The sequence below is a fragment of the Rana temporaria genome, chromosome 2, assembly GCF_905171775.1.
Source record: "Rana temporaria chromosome 2, aRanTem1.1, whole genome shotgun sequence".
In the NCBI taxonomy this organism is placed as follows: Eukaryota; Metazoa; Chordata; class Amphibia; order Anura; family Ranidae; genus Rana; species Rana temporaria.
In genome coordinates, this window is record NC_053490.1 from 256205564 (window position 1) to 256230950 (window position 25387).

A 25387-nucleotide genomic window follows, 5' to 3' on the forward strand; every position below is an offset into this window, starting at 1 on the left:
AACGTATGTGCGTGTGTGCTGCTCAGCTTGTCAGGCTCCTCATCCGGCACCTCCGTGCGTCCCGTCACTCAAGCTCCTCCCCCACGCGTATCGTCACTAGACACGTGACTTATTCATGTTGTGAATTTGGCATATATGAGTATAGGTGAATTTTTATAATCTTAAAACACATTGGTTGAGATCGCGCACATTCATTATTTCAATGGTGTTTGTAGTAAAGTATTCAACTACTTTTTGTGCAGCAGTTTCAGTATTGAAAGCCAAGCCCGAGTTCCAGAAATTTCGAACATGTTCTCACGTGTGATGGCTGCAATCGTTTTTTAGGCTTTTTCCGTTGAGACAAACCATTTAACACTGACAGGAATGCTTACAACGATCAGCTTTTATTTATTCAAGTAAAACCTTTTTCCAAGAATAAAAACTGTTGCTGTAACTGCTTAATGTATGTAACTACAGTGTGAGCTGGAGTTTGGCTCCACTTTGTTAGTGTATCTAAATCTGCTAGTCCATATAACATTCCCCTGCCCCAGACTAACAATATTGTTGTCCAAAGGTGCCCCTGTGCTCCTTTAACCAGAGTGTAGGTGCTCAAAGCCTAAAAAAAGAAAAACATATACAGCCTCCACGTCTAATGATTGGCAAACTGCAATATATAACATTTTTGGTTTTGTGTTTAATACCGCTTTAATCACTTGCCGACCGCCACACAAACATTTACGTTGGCCAAATAACACAGACTTGATGTCCGCCAGTGTCCCGTGATGGTGTCACAGAGCTGCAGAATGGGGGGATGCCTGTATAAACTAGGCATCTCCCTGTTCTGCCTTGTGACAGGACAGTGATCTTCTGCTCCTTGTCATTGGGAGCAGTGATCAGTGTTGTGTCACATGTAGCCCAGCCCTCACACAGTTAGAATCACTCCCTAGGACACACTTAACCCCTTCCTCGCCCCTAGTGGTTAACCCCTTTCCTGCCAGTGTCATTTACACAATAATCAGTGCATTTTTATAGCACTGCTCGTTGTATAAATGACAATGGTCCCAAAATAGCGTCAAAAGTGTCCGATGTGTCCGCTGCAATATCGCAGTCACGATAAAAATTGCAGATCGCTGCCATTACTAGTAAAAATTTTTTTTTATAAAAATGCCATAAAACTACCCCCAATTTTGTAGACAATATAACTTTTGCGCAAACCACTTATTGCGATTTTCTTTTTACCAAACATGTGTAGAAGAATACGTATCGGCCTAAACTGAGGAAAAAAAATGTTTTATATATTTTTGGGGGATATTTATTTGAACAAAAAGTAAAAAATATTGATTTCTTCAAAAAAATCATTGCTTTATTTTTGTTTATAGCGCAAAAAATAAAAACCGCAGAGGTGATGAAATACCACCAAAAGAAAGCTCTATTTGTGGGGAAAAAAAGGACATCATTTTTATTTGGGAGCCACTTCGCGCAATTGTCAGTTAAAGCGACGCAGTGCCGAATTGCAAAAATTGCCCTGATCATTTGGCCGGCAAATCCTCCGGGGCTGAAGTGGTAAAGGTCGGCACTAGGGATGACCTTAAACTACAGCCTGTGTTGGATTTGAAAAGTCTTCACCTGATTTGTCTAGATATGTCTTAGCGAGCATGGCTTTATGTACAGTGCTTCATCTATTTATGGTTTGTTGGTACAAGCCTAGTCATTGTTTGTGCACTGTAGAGTAAAGGCCATGCGTTATTTCTGGCTTTTCCTGACATAATGTAGAGGTGTGGTGCTGGTTTCCTTTTTTCAGATTACAGGGCCACCCATAGGTTTATCTTTTTGGGTGAGATCTGTACTTTATCTTATCTCTCTTCTCTAATATATAACACCCAGTGCTTTACCTGTGCATGAGAGTGTTAATAGACGTGGAACTATTAACCTCGGGATGAAGGACCTGCTTAATGATTCTATTAGCGAAGATTGCTTCTCAGAAGATGGGGTATGGCTCTACTTTTATTATTTTATTCGCGTTTGTAAATTGGACTGATTGGAATAGTAATAGTAAGTATGATTTCTAAAAAAAAAAAAATCCCGGACTTTTCTTTTAATTGAACAAGCTGACGTTAGAAGCTGGTTTGCTACCATGTACAGCAGATTTTCCACTCTTCAGTTTTAGTAAATGAGACCCATGGCCTGGTCCTGCAGAAGCCAGGGCACTGAAAAGGGAAATTTACATTTGTGAATCTTTTTGCAAACTTTAAGTTACCCTTAAAAATGTACTAAATTATAAGTTTTAATACTGTTAAGTGTCTTTTCTAATGAGATTTCCCTTTGGCTTCCAAGTTAATGTGATGTTGTTTCTGTCTCTTTCTCCATTGTGGAGATATTCAACTTTTTTCTTTGCGACACCCTGTCAATGCGACAGAAAGTATATCCCAAAAGGGACACAGACTGTACAACAACTCAACAGAGAGTCTAACCCTTCCTTGCGCTATATCCAATTCAGCTCTTTGGGCGTACTATGTACGTCCAACGAGTGAACCTTTAATCACAAGCTCATGGCTGCAGCAGCCGCCATCAGCCTGTGTGGGTTTTGTTCAACCAGTGAATGGCTTCACAGTGAAAGTGATGCGGCAGCTCCATAGCTGCCGATCACTTTCAAACAGCCGACAGCTGTGAAACAAAAATTTGCAACTATCACCTTTGTTATTCTATGGGGCCTTCTATGGGGAAAATATATAATGTTCTGGGGGTTTAATTCATTTTATTGCCGAAAATTAAGATTTTTACATGTACAGTGTATGCAAAAAATAAAAAATAAATTGCTCTGGAACTGAACTGGATATACATTTTACATTTTATTTTGCTGGATTTGGGCTTTAAAAGAGAAGTATGGGTTTACTTTTTTTTTTTTTAATTCATACTTACCTCGGTGGATGAAGCATCAGACCGATGCTCCATCTATCCCCTGACGTCTTTGCACTGAAAACCGAGCCACCGAACATCGCCGATGGCTCGGTTCTCACAGATCCCCGAGAGGAAAGTTGCTGTCAGTCAGCAGCTTTCCTCTCTGCTTCTCCACGCTCATTGGAGTGCTGAACTGTGGAGGGGCGGGGAGAGGCTGTCTCAGCATCTCGCTGAGTCTGCCATCAATCAGGGCAGCTGGCGGATCCCGACTTGGAAGTCGCGATGACGCTCTGCCCGGACTGATGGCAGTGACGTCAGTCTAGAGTGGACTTCAGACCACTCTCCACTGAAAACGGGTCACAGGAGTGCAAAATGAATTGCACTCCTGTGACCCATAGGAGAAGCCCAGCCTAAAAAGCTCAGGCTGGACTTCTCTTTTAACTAAGGCAGTAATCTAGAACTGTACGAACATTCCATGGCTGTTACATGGTACAAAGGGCTTTTAAACTTTAAATCATAAATGTATGATATTTTATTGTGGGAAATTTCCAGTGAGACGAAAAGAGTGGGGACAAGGGACAGTGGCTAATGCTGATCCTCTAACATTCCCTCCCCCCAAAAAAAGATTAATGGAGTATCTCGGTAATAATACAATGCAATAGAAAGTGGTGATTCAAAGGGAAATAGCTCACCCACAATTTGGGTGGTAATGTGCGGCATCAGGCCGCCCGGGTATGGTAGCCCCCCTGCGGCGGACAAGAGGGATAGAGCGGAAATCTCTAAATGGAGGCATAAGATAAGTAAGAACTCAAATAAAGAGCAGCAAAAAGGAGGAGTGGGACACCCGTGGAGGAAAGAGGGGAGGAAGGAAAGGGGGAGGGGAAACGAGGAAGAGGGAAACAGGGAGGGAAAGGAAGGGCAGAAGGGGGGGGGAGGGGGGAGAGGGAGGGCTAGGAAAGGTGGAAAGGAAAAATGGGGAGGGGGAAGGTAAGGGGTAGTGTGGAGAGGGGGGAGATGGAAAACGAAAAGGGAGGGGGGAGGGGAGGGGGAAAAAGAAGGGGAGGGTGGGCCAAGAAGCTTCTTCTTTGCCCTCCCCTTCTTTTTTCGCCTCCCCTTCTTTTTTCCCCTCCCCTCCCTTCCCCTCCTTTTTGTTTTCCATCTCCCCCTCTCCACACTGCCCCTTACCTTCCTCCCCCTCCCCTTTTTTCCCTTTCCTTTCCCCCTTTCCTAGCCCTCCCTCCCCCTTCTGCCCTTCCTTTCCCTCCCTGTTTCCCTCCTCCCTTCCCTCTTCCTTGTCCCCCCCCTTTCCTTCCTCCCCTCTTTCCTCCACGGGTGTCCCACTCCTCCTTTTTGCTGCTCTTTATTTGAGTTCTTACTTATCTTATGCCTCCATTTAGAGATTTCCGCTCTATCCCCCTTGTCCGCCGCAGGGTGGCTACCATACCTGGGCGGCTTGATGCCACACATTACCACCCAAATTGTGGGTAAGCTATTTCCCTTTGTATCACCCCTCTCTATTGCATTGTATTATTATGGCTATTGTTGAATTATTATGTTTGTTTAACATTAATTGTATTTGTTTGAGTCGAGGCATAGACCAGTCTATATATTTGTAATAACAGATATTGCCTGGGGGTATCCTTGTGGTTCTGTTTTTTCAATTTTAATCATGTATCTCTTGTTCAACAATTTTATGTAATAAAATGTATTATTATTATATATATATATAGGCCATGCTCAACATTTTTCGCAAAATTTCCAGTGAGATTTTTCAGGCCTCTGAACAGATGTGCATAGTGTACATGGGAAATATTTTAAGAACAATACTGTTTTTGTATTATTATTATTATAAGGTGTGAAAAGCAAACGTGGATTCGTTTTGAAAGGTGCCTTAACTTGTAGCGATACCACTGGTCCTGATAAGTGCGTATAATCTAATCAGCACATAGGCAGGTACTTTGTTTTCAACACCTTGAAAGCACTTTGCCCTTTTGCTCTCAATCACCAACCCTTTTTTTCCTCAACATGCATTCTGTTTTCACTTTGTCAAAAAATTTGTTACACTGAAAATAATATAAAACCAGATTCCATTTCCAGGATCATGCTGCTTCGTAGCCTTCATCCTAGAAATAATGGCTCGTTTTGTATTACCAAAAAAACATATGTGAATGTTTTAAGAATATCTCCTCCTGATCAGAGGTTAGTTAGTTGTTATTAGTGAAATTATGGGATTTCCTCTAATTGTGGTCTAATAAGGATTATTTCATATACTATGATACTCTGTATGTCACAGAGTTTTACATTTTCATTTAATAATTAAATGGAAACATAGCTAAACAGAGTGTTAATATTACAACTGAACTCCAGAAAGAGCACTGTGAAATACATTTTCCAAAATTGCTATTTATTCATGTGATATGTTTGGTGTGGGATGCACTGTTTGTCAGAAATATATTAAATATAAGAATTTGGACTACATCCATGGTGATACAACCTTGCCTGTAGTAAGCACAACATCTCCTTGTATATGATTCGATTCCATAGTATGCACCAAAAATGTTTTGGAATGGAAAGGCCCCTGAAACTAAGCCCTGGCTTACCACTGCTGTCTGTGCCTAATTAGGGTGCTCTGATTGGACAAGGGAATAATACGGGAGGGCTTATCCCTAAAATTAGAAAGTCAAGCTGTGAGCACCTAAGTGAAACTAGGATCAGAAGGGTGCACAGAGGCATCTTTCCTGGCTCAAAAAAAGGAATAGCTGGCTCCTTTTGATGTCTCCTTTAAGGCTGGCCATGCATCATACAATTGTTTTGTACAATTTTCCTTTAGATTTACTAAAACCATATAATATGAGGTCAAATTTGAACACTTTCAATATGTATGCAGTGAGGCAGGCCCTTGCACTACATAGTTGAAGGTAAATCTAAGGGAAAATTGAACAATAAAATTGTATAATGCATGGCCAGCTTAAGTCCCCATTCACATCTAGGCGTTTTGTCGCCTGTAGTGCAACCCCACTGCCGCCAGAGGGATGAAAAGACATTGCCCTCTATGGAGATGGTTCACATCTCCACGCCGAACGCCTGCCGCCTGTCGCCTGCCGCCTGAAAAAAAGGTCCCGGACCTTTTTTTCAGGCGGCTTTCGGCGTTCGGGAACCATCTCCATAGAGGGGCACATCTAGGGGCACATCAAGGCGGACAGTCGCTGCGTTTTGTCGCCGCAAATCGCGGTACAAAACGCCGCTATTTGCCGCCGCAATTTGCGGGACAAAACGTCGCAAATTTGTCTGCCTAGATGTGAATGGAGCCTTAGGCTTTTTTCATTAGGATAAAACAGCTGACATGTTTACTGTATGCTAAAAAAATATCCCAAGCTTTATACATCTCACGGAGCACTGTTCAATCCATCATCTGAAAATGGAACAACTGGCACAACTGCAAACCTACCAACACATGGCCGTCCGCTAAACTGACAGAACAAGTGCCCCATTGGTAGATTTTTCTGTTCTGGAAAAAGCATTCAGCAATGTTCAGCATTTTGGATTTTTCTTTTTTACTTCTTGCCCCGGTGTTTTGTTAGCAGGACAAATTGAAAGAATAAACCTCTATAAAGGGAACACTGAATGCCAGCAAGGGTTCTAACCCCTAGCAACTCTTACAAACTTAGAAAAAAATGTTTTGGCTTTAGATAGACTTTAACTTTCACCATAAGCCTTATCCTGAGACCTTACCCATGGATAGCCTTTGATATAACTAAAGCATTATTTTGCTACCTGCAAAAAAAATTCCTAACCATGTTGCCTTTGGTTGAGAAGGTGATATTCAAATTAAAAGAGAGACAAGCTTAAAAATGAAAAGCATTTGTAGCAAAGAAGACTCTTCTTTGAAATCATCATGTCCCATGTGGGCATCTTCCATCTATTTTTTTAAGTTCTTTCATTTTATTATACTCTGGAAAGTTTAATATTAAAAAATATAAAACAACTCTTGTAATTCCCACAAAAATGGTCGACTGACATTAAGAACATGCAAGGTGAATTTCAAGATCAAACGAGAATTCCCGAGCACTGTTCAATCCATCATCCGGAAATGGAAGTATGGCACAACTGCAAACCTGCCAAGACATGGCCGTTCATGTAAACTGACAGGCCGGGCAAGGAGAGCATTAATCAGAGAAGCAGCCAAGAGGTCTATTGTAGCTATGAAGGAGCTGCAGAGACCCACAGCTCAGGTGGGAGAATCTGTCCACAGGACAACTATTAGTGGTGCTCTCCACAAATCTGACCTTTATGTAAGAGTGGCAAGAAGAAAGCCATTGTTGAAAGAAAGCCATAAGAAGTCGCATCTGTAGTTTGCAAGAAGCCATGTGGGGGACACAGCAAACATGTAGAAGGAGGTGCTCTGGTCAGATGAGATCAACATTTTACTTCTTGGCCTAAAAGCAAAGCACTATATGTGGTGGAAAACTAATACTGCACATCACTCTGAACACATCATCCCCACTGTTAAACATGGTGGTGGCAGTATCGCGTTGCAGGGATGCGTTTTTTTTAGCAGGGACAGGGAAGCTGTTCAGAGTTGATGGGAAGATGGATGGAGCCAAATACAGGGCAATCTGGGGTGGAGACTGGGGTGGAGGTTCACCTTCCAGCAGGACAACAACCTTAAACATACAGCCTTAGTGGTTTTGATCAAAGCATAGTCATGTGTTAGAATGGCCCAGTGAAAGTCCAGACCTAAATCCAATTGAGAATCTGTGGCAAGACTTGAAAATTGCTGTTCCACGGATGTTCTCCATCCAATCTGACAGGGCTTGAGCTATTTTGCAAAGAAGAATTGGCAAACATTTCACTCTCTAGATGTGCAAAGCTGGTAGAGACATCCCCAAAAAGACTTGCAGCTGTAATTGCAGCGAAAGGTGGATCTACAAAGTATTAAATTGAGGGGGGGGGGGCAGCTGAATACAAATACAACCACACTTTTCACATATTTATTTGTAAAAAAAATTGAAAACCATTTATCATTTTCCTTCCACTTCACAATTGTGTGCCACTTTGTGTTGGTCTATCACATAAAATCCCAATACAATACATTTACATTTTTGGTTATAACATGACAAAATGTGGAAAATTTCAAGGAGTATGAATATTTTTTCAAGGCACTGTGTACGGTGAAAGTGCATACTACTACTACCATACTCTTATATATCAGTAGTAGTATAGTAGTAGCTTTTGCTACATGATTGGGGTAGTTGATATAGAAATAGTTAGGCCCCGTACACACGGTCAGTTTGGTCCGATGAGAATGAACCGAAGTTCATTTTCATCGGACCAAACCGACCGTGTGTATAGGCTATCGGTCTGTTTTCCTTCGGTCCAAAATTTTAAAACATGCTTCAAAACCGAACCGATGGACCGCTGCCCCATCGGACCAAACCGATGGTTAGTACAGAAAAGCATTGGTTCAAAACCCATGCATGCTCAGAATCAAGTCGACGCATGCTTGGAAGCATTGAACTTCGTTTTTTTTAAGCACGTTGTGTGTTTTACGTCACCGCGTTCTGACCCGATCGGATTTTGAACTGATGGTGTGTACACACATTAGACATCAGGCCACTTCAGTGGTGAACCTATGAAAACAGTCCGTCGGACCATTCTCATCGGTTTTGTCTGACCGTGTGTACGGGGCCTAAGTCTCTTGGATTCTAAGCTCTAAGGAGCCCTCTGATCACTACTGTATTAAAGTGTATTGTATTTGTACTGGCTACCCTCAAGTTGTAAAGCGCTGTATAAACTGTTGGCGCTATATAAATCCTGTATAATAATAATAATCATACTTGAATAGGTAATTGGTATATGCCTCCTGCATGTTAATCTAAAGTTACCTAGATATTCTTTTCTTTCGTTTCAGTATTAGTATGTCTGTATTTTATACTGCGGAGGATCCGCAGCTCTTGTAGCACTTTTTGTGAACCATACTTCCTTTTTGTGAAAACCTTTAATAAAAAAACAATTGAAAACGAAAAAATATAAAACAACAAACAATCATATGTTTTCTTTTCTTTTCTTTTAGAGTACTTCACCCTCCTTAAGCTTCTCCAGCAGTTACACCCCAAGGCTTTGTCCTCTGTCATTTGGAGAAGGTGTGGAATTTGATCCACTGCCACCCAAGGAGATAAGGTAATATACTGTACATGATAGCCTATTTTTACATTGGTACACATTTACATAGGTGTTATTCATTTATTTGGCATGTGAAGCTTTCACAATTACGTAAATCCACATAGTTACTACAGGTAAAAAAAAAAAACGTTTTCGTGTGAACCTTGAGGACCTTTAAATCCAAAGCAGGACACACACATTGTTAGGCTGATACTCAGCCCAAGAACAATTTGACAGCTCTAAATGTAATGTTTTGTTGTGGTATTGGCAGGACAAGGAGCTGAATTAGCCAGATGTTTTACTTTTAGATGGCAAAGTTTCCAGTAACAGCTATTTTAGTTAATAGTTAGCCGCAAAGTACACCTTTTGTTTTTAACTCGATACTGACAAACATCTATTGCAAAGATCATGTGGCATAGACTGTTCACTGATGCAACTACATTGTCTGTAATTACCTTTATATAGACTTCCTCTTATACAAATTAACTTTCTTACAGTAGATCAATATGTGAGCCTAACATATTAGAAATAAGCTGTTTCGTTCTCATACCAGCATGGTCAATCCTATCACAAGAAAAGTCATTTTTCTTTTCATAGATCTAATCAATAACATAACAATAATTAAAAAAAAAAAAGTTGTAAGTTATTTATATATCTGCATTTTGGGACATCTGGCAGTTTTAGAAAATCAAGTTAATCTAAAGCCTCATACACACGATCGAACTTCAAACAAACCTTTTCGTGGATTTTTGTTTGAAGGGTGTTGGCCAGGAACACCCATAGCATACACACAGCAGGACTTTTCTGCAAACTTTCCCAAAACTTTCCCAACATCACATGGTTTTTCTGCTCTTTTCTGCTCTTTACCGCCACCATTTGGTCAACTTCTGCTATTGTTGGTTTATTTTAACATTGGTTCTGGGCATGCGTGTTTGTACTTCGGACTGATGGATTTCTGTACACACGATAGGACTTTGCACCGTAGGACTTTTGTTGCCGAAACGTTTGTCCGTTTGCAGAGCAAACTTTTGTCCGATGAAAACCGAAATAGTTTGTCCGATGTAGCGTACACACGGTCGATTTTTTTTGAAAACTTGCTCATTTTTAAGTTTGTTGTCAAAAAGTCCTATTGTGTGCATGGGGCTTTAGATTGGTAGAAAATATGGGCATTCTCACAGTGTGGTACTGTGGATGCGAACATAGTAAAAGGGTGCTACATACCAAGATTATTGACAGAGTTAGAAAGTAAATTCTAATGGGATTTTTAGGCACCAGAATACACAAAATATAAAAAAATAATGTATTTTGTATTACAATTAGATTAAAAGATAAAGTGCAAATTCAAATTTTTGCGATATATTATTAATTAAGTAACCACATAAACATCACCATAACCATATGAATGTGCCAATGATTTGTAGCCGTTGATGTCTAAATGGGCACATGTGACAGTTGGACAACACAGGAGAAAAAACGTTGTTCCACACAGGAGCAAAAAATAAATAGACAGTTGTCACCCCATAGCAGTCCATGAACAAGGACATTAATGGCAAGATCACAGGTATTCTTTTAAAGAAAGCTGCCCTTTCAAAAAGATTGCATGCTACCTTTAAAGTTACATTGACTTGTTAAAACCTAGTAAACTTAAAGTAATTGTGTTAAGATTTCATTTAAGCTGTCTTAAATGTGATCTGTTAGATCAGGTACAACTCGGCTATGAGGTCCCACAACCTACCTGATTGGATATAAATGTAAGGCATTTTTAAGACCGACCCTTACAATAGGCACAATGGCTTTTAATAAATCTAGAGTATATACTTGTATATACAAGTGGAAAATATTTAGCCAGCTTTAGTTGGCTTGTTTTGAAGTTGGTGCAAATGAAGTTTAAGCCTTACCTCCCATCTTGTAGTACAATTCTGCAATAATCTATGTTCTAGGTTCTTGCTTCAGATCCTTTTAGGGACCCTCTCTACATAGAATTTGTTCTCGTGCTTTTGTAGGTTTGCTCCATTATCCAAAAGCATACTTGTTGGTAATCTGATGTAATTGGTCTTTCAGGGCATACAAGAGAGATGTGGTCATTGGATTATAATTATTTTGGGGGACATGTATGCTGTAACATGCTAGATAAAATATTCACTCTGTGCTGTATATGTGGAAAATAATTATTTAATCTAAACTCCAGTGGTAGGGGCAAAAAAACAAAAGAACAAAAGCTGGACAGCCGCACTCCAAAATTTTCTTTAAAAGAGATGTCTTTATTTTCAACTGTGCATACAGTCACTGCAAGCCCACAAAAATCAGTATGGCCAACGTTTCGCACTGGCGTCAGTGCTTAGTCATGTCTGTCCAGTGGTAGGGGCTTGTTGGTGTACCACCCAAGGTAAATATGGAAAATACAAACATCTTTTGAAGAATCCATACCAGGGGCGTCAAACTCAATTTCATTGCAGGCCACATCAGCACTATGGTTGCCCTCAAGGGGCCAGTTGTATCTGCAAGAGTATATAAATGTATCTGCTCATTATTATATTAACTAATTGCCTCTGCATTTGATTATTACTAGTTTTAGTAAAAAAATAAGACTTAAGCTGTGAAAGGCAAGGGAAGACCAGCATGGAGCCCACTCACAGTCCTGTATCAAATGATGCAAGTCTGAAAAGGATGGTCGCACACTGCTGGTATCATCCAACAGGAACTTTATTGGAGACTGCTTGGATAGAAAATGGTTCTGCCATGGCATTCTGTCTGAGCAGTCTCCAATAAAGTTTCTTATGGGTGATATCAGAGATGTGATACCCTCTTTTTCAGCTGGTATAGATGTGTATTTATCTCATAACAATTAAAGGCAGATGTCCAGAGCAAATGTCAACAGCCCCCCACCATCAGAAGTCAATAGTCCCCCACTCTACCTTACATCACAGTGCACCCCCTTTACAGTGGCGGCCCGTCCACCAATGCCTGGATGCCTGATCCCCACCGCCACTCCACAGATGCCTGATCCCTGCCACCGCTCCATGGATGCCCAATCCCCATTGCTGCTCCTCAGATGCCCACCGCCTAGATGGGTTAAGTACCAGTGGACCGACCGACAGACAGCAGGGGGTTTTCAGTTGCCGCCGGTGGGGTTGGTTGTTTACCACCCCCCAAACAAAAAAACACCAGCTGCCACTGCCCCTTACCTTGTGATGCTGCCAGGAAGAAGCTGGGGGCAGAGCTGCAAAGCAGAAAGTGTGGGGTCTGCAGGAGGATCAGAGGAGGGCTGGAGTCTTCTGAATGCTGATACCAGGGAAGGCAGAGACGAGGGGGGCTGGGGCTACACAGAGAGGTTCAGGATCTGTAAGAGGCATTCTGTACACCTCTGTGCTTCCAATTGCTGAGACAATGTGATGATGGGTGTCACAGCTACAGGAGAGGTGCGAGGGCCACATGAAATGGCCTGGCGGGCTGGATTCGGATATGATCTAAACAATAAATAATATTTACATGTATATACAGTAAATAATAACACTGGACCAAAATTGCCTACACCCAGTTGAAGGACTTATATTATTGCCTATGCAATGGTACAATTGGGTTCCAAACTCTCTGGATAGTAGTTTATTTGTACCTACTCTCTTTGTGCTGTGGCCCACTATTGCTATTGCTACTGAGTTAAGCAGTAAAACCGGTCGTGTGTACACGGGAAAACTTACGGAGCAGGTTCTCGGTTTTCCCATGGGGGAAATTTTCCCTACTTACTCCTTCACAAAAGCTGACCATAGATGGACTGAAATTTGTCCGTTTATACAGGGGACTGGCTGAATTTTGATTAATGTGTGGCCGTTCCTGCTCCACAGAAGTCGATTGTTTGGTGGACCTCCACCAAAAGCATGTGCTGGAAAACCTGATGGCTGAATAAAAAAACTACCCATTTATGGCCAGCTTATAAGTCTGTGTGGATAGGCTTTTATTCAAGTTAGAACTGCTTCTTTTTGTATACCAGTCAATGGGAATGCACAAGCAGCTTAAAGTATGTTGATGTAACTTGGCAGGTGGCCAAATGTTTGCCAGAAGAAGGTTAATTTAGGAGGTTAACATCTAGATATCTCATAAAATATAAAAGCTGTTGCTAGCTGATGTCATACATTTTTGTCAATAAACCCCTCCAGTGCCACCTGCAAAACATTTTTTTCTACCTTTGGGTAGGACAGTAAATACATATCCCCTACCCACATCTTCTATGCATTAGGATAAAAATCCTTCTGTGAGTGTAGCAGCCCCCTCAGCCTCCCTAATACTTACCTGAGCCCCCTCTCTATCCAGTGATGTCTGCGAGTGCCTTGGCCATCTGAGACTCTCCTCCTGATTGGCTGCGACACAACAGCAGTGCCATTGGCTCTTGCTGCGGTCAATCAAAGTCAGTTAGCCAATCAAGAGAGAGAGAGGGGTGGGACTGATTCCAGACTCAATGTCTGAATGGACAAATGGAGCTGTGGCTCGTATCGGGTGCTGGCACTGGACACTGTACAGGAGGGAGGGGCCAGGAGTGCTAAAGAGGGATGCCAGAAGAGGAGGATCTGTGCTGTCCTGTGCAAAACCATTACACAGGACAGGTAAGTATAACATGTCTGTTATTTTTATAGCCAAAAAAAAGAGACTTTACAATCACTTAAAAAAACACAATTGCTTCCCTTGATCATATATTAAATCGGCTGTATACCCATTTTTGAATTTTTTACCTACAGGTTAGCCTATAATAAGGCAAACCTGTAGGCAAAATGAATATGCGCTGTGAATGCCAGGCTAAAGGTCCGGCAGAAGCTGCCAGACCTTGCGCTCAAGTGACGTTATCGCGGCTCCGGACACTCACAGCGCCGAAGCCGCAAATCTGGAAGACACACCGACGGCAAAATGTCAGCTCCCTCGGTGTGGACCAGGATGTAATGCTGATGCCTCTTTCTAAGGTAAGTATTTCATAATGAGCTAGTGTGCACTGCATACTAGCTCATTATGCCTTTGCCTTACAGTTTTTTTTTTCTCCGAGGGTACACAACCACTTTAAATAATCATGACAGTAATATTATGCTACTGATTGAATCCCTTTTACATGGCATCATAGGGAAGGTTGGAAAGAGCACCTGGGAGGAGGGGAATCCATTACGGAATGTTTAAATTCCACTGAGATTAACACGTTAAATTATTTATTTTTTTACCTGTGGACATCCCTTGCTCTTTAGATTAGCCCACACCAGGTCAGGTATGAGCTTAAAGGGGTTGTAAACCCTTGTGTTTTTTCACCTTAATGCATCCTATAAAACTTCTTCTAGTGATCGGCCCCCTAGCCCCCCCCCCCTCCGTTTTACTCACCTGAGCCCTGGAATTTCCCACGGTGGAGATGAGCTCTTGCTCTGGCTGAGGTTCTCGGCTCTTGAATGGATAGATTGATAGCAGCGCAGCCATTGGCTTCGCTGCTGTCAATTAAATCCAATGACTTGGGCGCTGAAGGGCGGGATCGAGTCCTACATTCGGCGCCTATGATTGCCGAATGCTGAACTCAGGAGTGCGCCCACAAGGTAACCCCTTCTCCTAGGGGGTTATATGATGTGAGGAGGAGCCGCCGAGGGACCCCAGAAGTCGAGGATCAGGCCCACTCTGTGCAAAACGAACTGCACAGTGGAGGTAAGTATGATATGTTTGTTTTTTATGTTAAATCTGTTTTATTGAGTTACAAACATTTGTAAAACATTTCGACAAAACATAGGTCAGGAATAATATCTGTCTATTGAGTGTACAAGTCCACATTAGGATCGGAAGGACACCAAAAGAACATGTATCACATATGCATAGTCAGGTAAAAAACCTTAATGAACACAGAAATAAGTGAAATAAGCTAAGTACTGGTAAATCAAGTAATCAGTAGACCACTGTAAACAGTGGCGTAGACAACGACCAAAAAACAAAACAATGGATCAACACATATGGCCTGAACGTATGGTAAATCTACTGGTAAGATTATTAGAAACTGATAAAAGTACAGGAGAAGGAGAATTAAGGAGAGGAGAGAAAAAAAGGAGAGGGAAATGTAGGGAGAAGGGACATCACGCTACTCATGAGAAGGCACCGGGGAAGCAGTAGGAGCTGTATCCGCTATAAAAGATTCAAAATCAACAGAGAACCGGAAGTGTAACCAAACGGTCCACGTAATAGTGTGGTCTTCACTCTTATCGGTATCCCACACTAGCATCCTTTCAATAGGTTCGATCCTGTCCATTTCACATGCCCAATCAGCCAGAGAGGGGATCACAGGTTGACGCCACGCTTTGGCAATAACTGAACGTGCAGCAGTCAGCACATGGCGGATTAAGCTCTTCTTGATTTGTTTGTATGACCCCAGAATCATAGATAGGACTGTTAAGCGGGGTTCATTGGAGTATTTGTCACCTACAAGTTTGTCATATAGTTTGAGAACCTTGTCCCAAAAGGGGGTGACACGTGGGCACGTACCCCAAATGTGTGTCATGTTCCCTGGGGCCTGCAAACATCTCCAACATACGTCAGAGACATTAGGATCAAACTTATGTAGAATAGTGGGGCAGAGGTACCATCTGGAGAAAATACGGTAGTTCCGTTCTTGGGCATGAGATGAGATAGATAATTTAAAAGAGAGCGCCAGTGTTTTGCCCCACTCCATATCCTCCAGAGACAAATTCATCTCCCTTTCCCATTTTCAGAGGATTGATGGATGTTTGTTTTTTATAATAAAAAAAACAAAACCTTACAATCACTTTAAGGAGGTCAGTTCACTTATCTCTAGCTTAACTTATGGTTAAGCAAGAACATCTACAGATGGCAGAATAATAACAGCTAACTTGTTTTTCTGCCTTCCTCTGGGTCAACTGTGGGGTTGTGTTTTTTTTTTCTATTGGTTCAACTAGATGGACTTGTGGCTTTTTTTTAAGCTAACTATGTAACAATGTAACGATCAAGAACCAAAAGATATATTCTAATCTCAGTTTCAAATGCAGCACCAAGATGGTAGATTTAGGTATGAGCCAGAACACATAATCCATAGACGGGAGCATCCACCCATGAGGATCTGTCCAATGCTGTGATGTCAATGTGGTCAAATTCATACAGGTATCTTTTATAGTTCCTGCAATGACATTTGTCAGCTGTAATCAGGACCAAAGAAGTCCAACAAGATTGGCTTTTCTGGTCACGCTGTCATATAGTGCAACATACAGTATATATATTAATACTTGAATACTGATTTTGTGCCAGCTGTCTGAATAAATATTATGCTGTGGATAAATAGAGAATTATCAATGTCCTATTTTATAAAAGTTTTTTATGTTTTTCTGCTAGAAATATTTCTTGCTAGTTATTTAGTTATATTGAAATAATTAGTGTTCCTTAATTCATTACACACCAGCTACTCCTATCATGTGCCTGTGGGCCTTTTCCTGTAAAGAAATATCATGCCCAAAACCTTGTTCAATCAAGATCAATAAAATCAGACAGGAAGATCCATACTATAAGCATTAAATAATAGTATACTGTCTTTAACATATGAAAGCTTTTTAAGAAAATACTACTAGAAGTTTAACATTTGCATTAAAGATTTCATGGGTACAGAGAATGTCTTCCAGATGACCGTAAAGTGAATGGTAAATTAAGAACCTAATGTTCAAAGCAAAGTTATGTTTTTACTGGAAATTTCCATTGGTGGCAATCAGTAAAAATAAAATGTACTTAATTTGTTATCTGCCTTGTACCCAGTCCAGAGAAAGAAAAGTAATGATTAATTATGAATGTGCCTGATTGAATAGACACGGATTCATTTTGGATTGTTCACTACTTGGATATCCATGTGTAAACCATGCGTAAACACTGTCTACTTGCTACTAATTGTGAGATGAGTTTTTTGTTTGTAGTAACCTGCCGTTCTAGTACTGGCTCTGCAATGTAGGGTATGTAGGAACCATTATCCTGTAAGAGATATCAGCTTTACACTAAAGCAGGGATGGACTGACCATTGGGACTACAGGGAGTTTCCCGGTGGGCCGATGGCTCAGTGGGCCGGCTTCAGTGACAGCAGACCGCTGCCCCCCTCCACTCCTCTATCTCTCCCTTCCCGCAGCGCTTACCTGGGGGGAACAGAGAAGCATGGGGGAGGGGACAGATAGCTATTGCCTAATCTTGTCCCATAAGGGTAGGGGACCAAACTGATTCTTTGCCCTGGGTGAAATCATGTCTAGCTTTCCCACTGGTACTGCCTATAAGAGTACCAGTATCTAATAAAGAAGAATGGCTAGTGGCTAGTGAAGGGGGAGAGGAGGTTTGGGTGGATGGGGGGGGGGTGCGGGAGTTGTCCGGCCGCCATGGGAGAGACCTGTCAAAGTGGGCCAGTCTGGATGAAGTCCAGGGTCAAATTTTTGTCCCAGTCCAGCCCTGCACTAAAGCCTAGTACAAACGGGCTGAATGTCGGACAGCATCGGCCAGTTCAATAGAAACCCGCCAACTGTCGACTGTCAAGGGTCATGATCGAAAAAGGTCTGTCATAGGCCTTTTTACTTTGATTTGAATCCCTACTCTATTACTCATCCTATTGCATTACAGCAGTGTTATCCAATGTGTTGGTTGCTTACCAATGGTGGCTTACAACGGGTACCAACTCTGATTGGTACAAGGCAGGAATTGGCTTTTAAAAATAATTACCAGATGGAGCGCAATGAAGCGAAATAACTCTTATTTACATTTTAAATAACTAAACCTAAAACCTTTTACAAGAGGGAGAAAATCCCCAGTATGAGAATAGTTTACTTTGGTGGTAGCAACCAGGCACTTGAGGGTGCATGGTGATTTAAACTACAGGCTGTGTGATGTACTTGTAACCAGGCTATGTGTTGTATTTGGAAGCAGGCTATGTGTTGTATTTGGAACCAGGCTATGTGTTGTATTTGGAACCGGGCTATGTGTTGTATTTGGAACCAGGTTATATGCTGTAGACTTTTTGTAGACCTGATTTGGACTTGGATTTGGACTTTTGTCTCTTGATTACATGCGGTTTATAGGGTTTATTGGGCAGTAATATCCACGGCAGCGAGATCTTTACCATTTTCAGAGTTGAGAAGGAGAAATTGAGATTCAAATAGCAGTAGGCACAGCTGAAACATGTGGCTGCCAGTGTTCAAAAATGTGTTGCTTGTAATATCCAAAGACTCTGACTGTGCACAAATACAGGTGGCACATGAACATGGAAGTTAAAAGTTCTTGGTTCCTGCAGTTTGTACTATAGCAGTTTCCTTTTTATTTGTCACATTAAATTAATTTCTCAGTGTGATTTGTGCAACTACACAAATGTCCCCTTTATATAATCCTCCTGTTTCTGTGTACGTCCAGAGTCAGACTGAAAGAGATAGGGTTAGCATTTAAATCTAGTCAGGCTCTCCTTAAAGGGGTGGTAAACCTTCATGTTTTTTCACCTTAATGCAGCCCCCCAGTTTATTTACCTGAGCCCTCGAAAGTCCCGCGTTGAGAACGCGCTTGATCTCGGCCCAGTCTTCTCGGCTCTTCATTGGATAGATTGATAGCAGCACGGTCATTGGCTCGCTCTACTGTCAATCAACTCCATTGATGCGGGGGGCGGGGCTAAGTCCTGTAGTCGGCAGCTATGGACGCCAGATACAGGACCCGGAAGCGCGTCCGCAAGGTAACCCCCTTGGGAGAGCACTTACCAGAGGGGTTACCAGAAGCCGAGACAGCTGCCGAGGGAACCCAGAAGACCGGGGCCACTCTGTGCAGAACAAGCTGCACAGTAGAGGTAAATATAACATGTTTGTTATTTAAAAAAAAAATTGAAGCTTTACAACCCCTTTAAGTGCACATGTGCTTTTTTTTATTGTCCAGACTGCAAGCTGGAGCTTTTCTGCTACTGTAGTAGAGCTAAAAAGGCTTACTCTTTATAAATGCCTTGGCATGTAAAAGAGCACATTTTTTGACTAGGTACTGAGCTGCTTGCCTAGAGTTCAGCTTTACTGAATCAGATTAAACATCAGTGAGCACTAAAAAGACATGTCAATGCCAATATCAGAGGGTAAATGTTTCAAAGGAGGTACAAAGTCTATAGATAACATCTCTCGGAGAATGTTTCATGTGGCAGGCTGATGCATGTTTAGCATGAGAATTTCCTGTAAAAGCTTCCTTTGAATTCTGTGAATAAATAACTCATAAAAAGCTGTTTAGTTTTTGGTGTGCAAACATAATCAAGGGCCCTTATCTATGAGTAAAATGCAACACAAATTCAATTTCATGAAAAAAAAAAAAAGCTAAAAAGAAAAATAATACAAATATCTATATACAAATTATTAATATTTTTACATCAGAAGGCATGATTACTGTATAGAAACTGGTAACAAATAAATGTCAGACACTGTGTGAACAATTAGGATGTTTTTAACAACATATATATATATATATATATATATATATATATATATATATAATGTGCTGTATATATACAGTATCTCACAAAAGTGAGAACGTCCCTCACATTTTTGTAAATACTTTATTATATCTTTTTCATGTGACAACACTGAAGAAATGACACTTTGCTACAATGTAAAGTAGTGAGTGTAAAGCGTGTATAACAGTGTACATTTGCTCACCCCTCAAAATAACTCAACACAGCCATTAATGTCGTCCAAACTGCTGGCAACAAAAGTAAATACATCCCTAAGTGAAAATGTCCAAATTGGGCCCAATTAGCCATTTTTCCTCAACTGGTGCCATGTGACTCGTTAGTGTTACAAGGTATCAGATGAGAATGGGGAGATGGTGTGTTAAATTTGGTGTTATCGCTCTCACTCTCTCATACTGGTCACTCATGGCAAAGAGCTCTCTAAAGGTTCTGAAAAAAATAATTTAATTGCTGCTCTAGATGGCCTAAACTATAGGAAGAGTGCCAAGACCCTGAAACTGAGCTGCAGCATGGTGGCCAAGACCATACAGTGGTTTAACAGGACAGGTTCCACTCAGAACAGGCCTCGCCAAAGAAGTTGAGTGCATGTGCTCAGCATCATATCCAGAGGTTGTCTTTGGGAAATAGATGTTGTCTTTGGGAAATAGAGTGCTGCCAACATTGCTGCAGAGGTTGAAGGGGTGGGGGGTCATCCTGTCAGTGCTCAGACCATACGCCGCACACTGCATCAATTTGGTCTTTTGGCTGTCATCCCAGAAGGAATCCTCTTCTAAAAATGATGCACAAAAAAGCGTGCAGTTTGGTGAAGACAAGCAGACTAAGGACATAGATTACTGGAACCATGTTCTGTGGTCTGATGAGACCAAAGATAAACTTATTTGGTCAGATGGTGTCAAGTGTGTGTGGCAGCAACCAGATGAGGAGTACAAAGACAAGTGTGTCTTGCCTTCAGTCAAGCATGGTGGTGAGAGTGTCATGGTCTGGGGCTGCATAAGTACTGCCGGCACTGGAGAGCTACAGTTCATTGAGGGAACCATGAATGCCAATATGTACTGTGACGTGACATACTGAAGAAGAGCATGATCTCCTCCCTTCTGAGACTGGGCCGCAGGACAGTATTGCAATATGATTACGACCCCAAACACACCTCCAAGATGACCACTGCCTTGCTAAAGAAGCTGAAGGTAAAGGTAATGCACTGGCCAAGAATGTCTCCAGACCTAAACCCTATTGAGCATCTGTGGGGCATCCTCAAATGGAAGGTTTAGCAGCGTTATGTCTCTAACATCCACCAGCTCTGTGATGTCATCATGGAGGAGGAAGAGGACTCCAGTGGCAACCTGTAAAGCTCTGGTGAACTCCATGCCCAAGAGGGTTAAGGCAGTGCTGGAAAATAATGGTGGCCACACAAAATATTGACACTTTGGGCCCAATTTGGACATTTTCACTTAGGGGTGTACTCACTTTTGTTGCTAGCGGTTTAGACATTAATGGCTGTGTTGAGTTATTTTGAGGGGACAGCAAATTTACACTGTTATACAAGCTGTACACTCACTACGTTACATTGTAGCAAAGTGTAATTTTTATGGTGTTGTCACATGAAAAGATATAATAAAATATTTACAAAAATGTGAGGGGTGTACTCACTCTTGTGAGTTACTGTATAACCAGTGAAAAAGAAAAACAAGACACTCTAAATTGCTGGCCACATTTATCAGAGTGTAATCAGAATTTGAACTGCCCTATAGCAAACAATCAGAGAGTAATCACATTGGTTGTTTAAAGTGATACCAATTTTTTTAAATAACAAAAACATCTTATACTTACCTGCTCTGTGTAATAGTTTTGCACAGAGCAGCCCCACTCCTCCTCTTCTTAGGTTCCTCGTCTGCACTCTGGGCTCCTCCCTCTTAGCAAGCTGCTTGCTATAGTGGCACTCATGCAAGCTCTCTCCCTGTCTATAAGTCACACAGAATGGGGTTCAGCCCTGCCCCCTCCTCACTGGCAGTAACTGACAGCAGTGGAAGTCAATGGTTCCCCCTGCTGTCTCTCGGCCAATGAGGAGGCAGAGAGCTGGGACAGCAGCTGCTTACGTGCACATCGCTGGATCAGGCTCTGACTCGGGTAAGGTATTAAGGGGGCTGTGGGGGGGAGCTAAAAAACCTTCAGACTTTAAAACCACTTTAAGCAACAATTTTCCATTTTATAATACCGATATTTAGCAAATACACAGGGTTATGTTTCTCTTTAAACATAACCCCTTTGTTCTTTAAAGTCAATGACACATTATTTTCATAATCCTGAAATACTGTTACATTTTTTCTTTCCAGGTATACATCTTCCGTGAAATATGATTCTGAAAAGCACTTTATTGACAACATCTACATGCCTGTGGGCCTGGGCGTCTCCTCGTGCAGTCAAACAGTGATCTGTGTTCCTAACTGTACATGGCGCAGCTACAGAGCCGAAGTTCACTTTCAGCCAAAGAACAAGCCACAGAGATTCATGAGCACCACCATAGTTTATCCAAAGCACACGAAAACAGTCTACACCACCACCCTGGATTACAACTGCAAGAAATGCATGAGGCGCTTTCTGTCCAGTGTGGAGCTTGAGTCGGCTGAACATGTGGGGAACGAATGCTTTGCGGATGAATACTGAAGGCTTAGGTGTCTACCTCCATACTGTACAAGACTATAAACATTGAGCCTTTTGGCAAACATATTATTAAAGTGACACATCACAAAGGCAAGAAAATGCAGAACTGAAAAGCTGTAAAATATGGGAATTATTGTAGGCAATATGTTTCATCAGAAAACTGATAGTGACACTTTTTTTTTTAACCTATTGAAGATGCTTCATAAAAATCATGTGCAATGAACAGCAATGTGACTACAAAAGGATAGACTATACTCCAGTCTTACAAAAACCTACGGGTATCTTATAAAGCACTAAAATACTTCCTTGTATTGTATATTGGAGTCTAGACAAAATACTATTATAATCTATTTCTTCCTTATAATGCAATCGTTTTGTTATTTTACTCTAGACAAAATCAGAGTTTCTTGAGCTGGATATAGTTTTCCATCACATCCATACCTTCTCCTGAATAAATTCATATCTTTAATGTATAGGTCTTTCCATTAAAAAAATATTCACAGCTCAGTTAATCTTGGTGCCCCAAAGGTACCACTTCTGGACACTTTCGTAAAATAAACTTGGGTATGGAGTAAAACGTGTTATCTGGAGGCTCAGCTGGTTGGAACAGACAATAAAAAGACTAAGATGGACAGCTAACTAATTTTTGATGTGATAGCCAAATAAGCCAAATGTGCATTACTTTTCCAGAACCATTTTTGTATTCTAAATAAAAACATTACAATTTTGTATCATTGTGAATGTGTTAATATTGAAAAGACAAAGCGTAGAAAGAAGTATGGTGTACAAAGTGGAGACATGTGGCACATACGCAGTTCTCAAAGTAAGGTAGGTCACATAGTTGAATACTGCATTTAATAAGATTTCTTGGACTTTAAAATTGTGGTCATTAGTCTTTCTTTCTTTTCTAATAAAAAAAATAATAATAAATTGTGGTCATTAGCATAATGGTGGTATTTATATACAGTAGTTACTAGACAATAAATGCATTACATTACACATTTCGGAAAGGAGGTTCTCAAAGACAACATATGGATGCCCCTAGATATATACTTACAGTAAGTGGTGCAAAAAATTTTTTTACCAGTCCTCATTCAGTGTATTGGCCACCATAGCTAAAACAGGGGTTGATTTACTAAAACTGGAGAGTGAAAAATCTGGTGCACCTGTGCATGGTAGCCAATCAGCTTGTAACTTCAGCTTTTTCAATTAATCTTTGACAAAAAAAAAACTGGAAGCTGATTGGTTTCTACGTAGAGCTGCACCAGATTTTGCACTCTCCAGTTTTACTAAATCAACCTCACTATTTCTTTATAAACTCAAGTAATATAAAGATTTGTGAATACTTCTTGTAAAGTGCAACGGTAGTCAGAAAACTAAGTCCTGCTACATCACTTCAGACTGACCTCTTTTGCAGGTATAGCTATGTGCCTATATTTAAAACCCAGTAATACACTGTCTCACCCTTCTCTGCACATGCTCAGTTGCTCTCTGTTTTCAGGTACTGTGCCGCATTTGTAGAGGCCGATCTTCTGACAGCTTAACCCCTTGTCGCCAAGCGCACGCAAATATGCGGCCTCTCCGCGGCCTGGCCTTGGCTCATTGAATATTTGTGTTCAATAGCGCCTACAGCGCTGTGCTGAGAGCGCGTGCCCTGTGCTCTCTCGGCACAGTGAGCAACGGTTTATGGAAAGCACCCGCTTGGTACTTGCGATCTGGAGTTTTACGATCATGTGATCGTCTCGACAGCCAATCATGGCGATCACAAGCCCCACTCCGCCCCCAGCATTCCAATCCCCTAAAGGCCAGTGGGAGCCAGCGCCAAGGAATTAAAGATTTGCTATTGTTCAGGGGCTTTGGGCTTAAGCAAAATGGCAGCCTCCAGCAAAAAGAAACAGGAGCAATGCTGGAGGCTTGTTTTTTTCCTGGGCATTCCCCAGGACTTTGTTGATAGCTGGAGGCAATTTGCAGCACACAATAATTTTGGTAACATAATTACTAGGGTTGTCCCGATACCGATACTAGTATCGCTATCGGGACCGATACCAAGCATTTGCCCAAGTACTTGTACTGTCAGGGGTGATCAGTGCATCGGGAAGTTACAGGCACCAATCACCGCTATATAGTGTATTCCGCCGTGTATTCCTCCGTGTATTGACGTGTATTCCTCCGTGTATTGATGTGTATTGCTGTGTATTCCCGCCGTGTATTCCTCCATGTATTCCCGCCGTGTATTCCTCAGTGTTTCTCTCCCCTTCCGTGCTCCTCCTCCACCCCCTGGAACTGTCAGGATGGAGAGCGGGGTAGGAGCCGGTAAATCCAGCTCCTTACTGCTCCGAATGGACAGAGTCAGTGATCACTGACTCGGTCCATTCACATAACTGAAACATCGTAAACTGTGATTACAATGTTTCAGTTTATGAATGAAGAGAAGACGCTGTCTTCACTCCATTCATTTTCAGCGCATGCTGCTGAGAAAGGGACAGGGGAACATGTGTCCCTAGTCCCTTTCTCTGTCTCAAAGGGGAGATGTCAGAGGTATCTCACCAAAGCCCCCCAACAGGGCTGAAAAAAAAAATAAAGAATAATAATAATAAAAAAAAAAAATTGTAAAAAAAATATTGTAAAAAATTAAAAACAAATTGTTAAAGATAAAAAAAAAATACTGACACATGTGCTGCTGTTACATGAGATTAAAAAAAAAGTATCGGTACTTGTACTCGGTCTTAAAAAAGTGGTATCGGGACAACCCTAATAATTACCAAAGTGGAATGTATGTTCCTTGCTAAAAAACGTTATTTTTTATTAAGTTAAGTTAAGGTATGGATAAAAAAACACTTTAAACAAAGAAAACATGCTATTTTTCATTCTTTTGGATAGAATGGGTGAAGGTTAGAACCTCTTTAGCTCTTACCTTTTTTCAAATAGTAATCACTTTGACAGAAAATTGGGGAAAATCTACCAACAAGGTTATTCTTGGTGTTCCACTTTAAGCATTTAGTAGCAGCTATGTTGTGAAAAAAATAATGTGTCTTGATTGTTATGGGTTTGTTGTAACTCCAACGCAGAATGTAAAATTCCTATTATGTCTTCTGCAATTGATATAACACTGTCATATGAGCTAATGTTAGCAGACATTCTCTTCATGTCAAGTTCCCACAAGCATTCCAGTGAACCCCTGTGAAAATGGCGTTTATTGAGTGATTTTGGGCTCCAGCACAACCC

The 25387-nt window shown here is 41.3% G+C and overlaps 1 protein-coding gene across 1 annotated transcript in view; it reads left to right on the forward strand.

Annotated features, from left to right (window-relative positions):
• The window catches only part of RFLNB (refilin B), a 45013-nt gene extending 22122 nt beyond the window's left edge, over positions 1-22891 (forward strand). Inside the window, exons 2-3 of the mRNA XM_040336803.1 lie at positions 8951-9057; positions 21835-22891. Of these exons, the coding sequence (XP_040192737.1) occupies positions 8951-9057; positions 21835-22165 (438 nt within the window). The 3' untranslated portion in view covers positions 22166-22891. The remainder of the gene's footprint in view (positions 1-8950; positions 9058-21834) is intronic.
• Positions 22892-25387: the final 2496 nt, after the last annotated feature.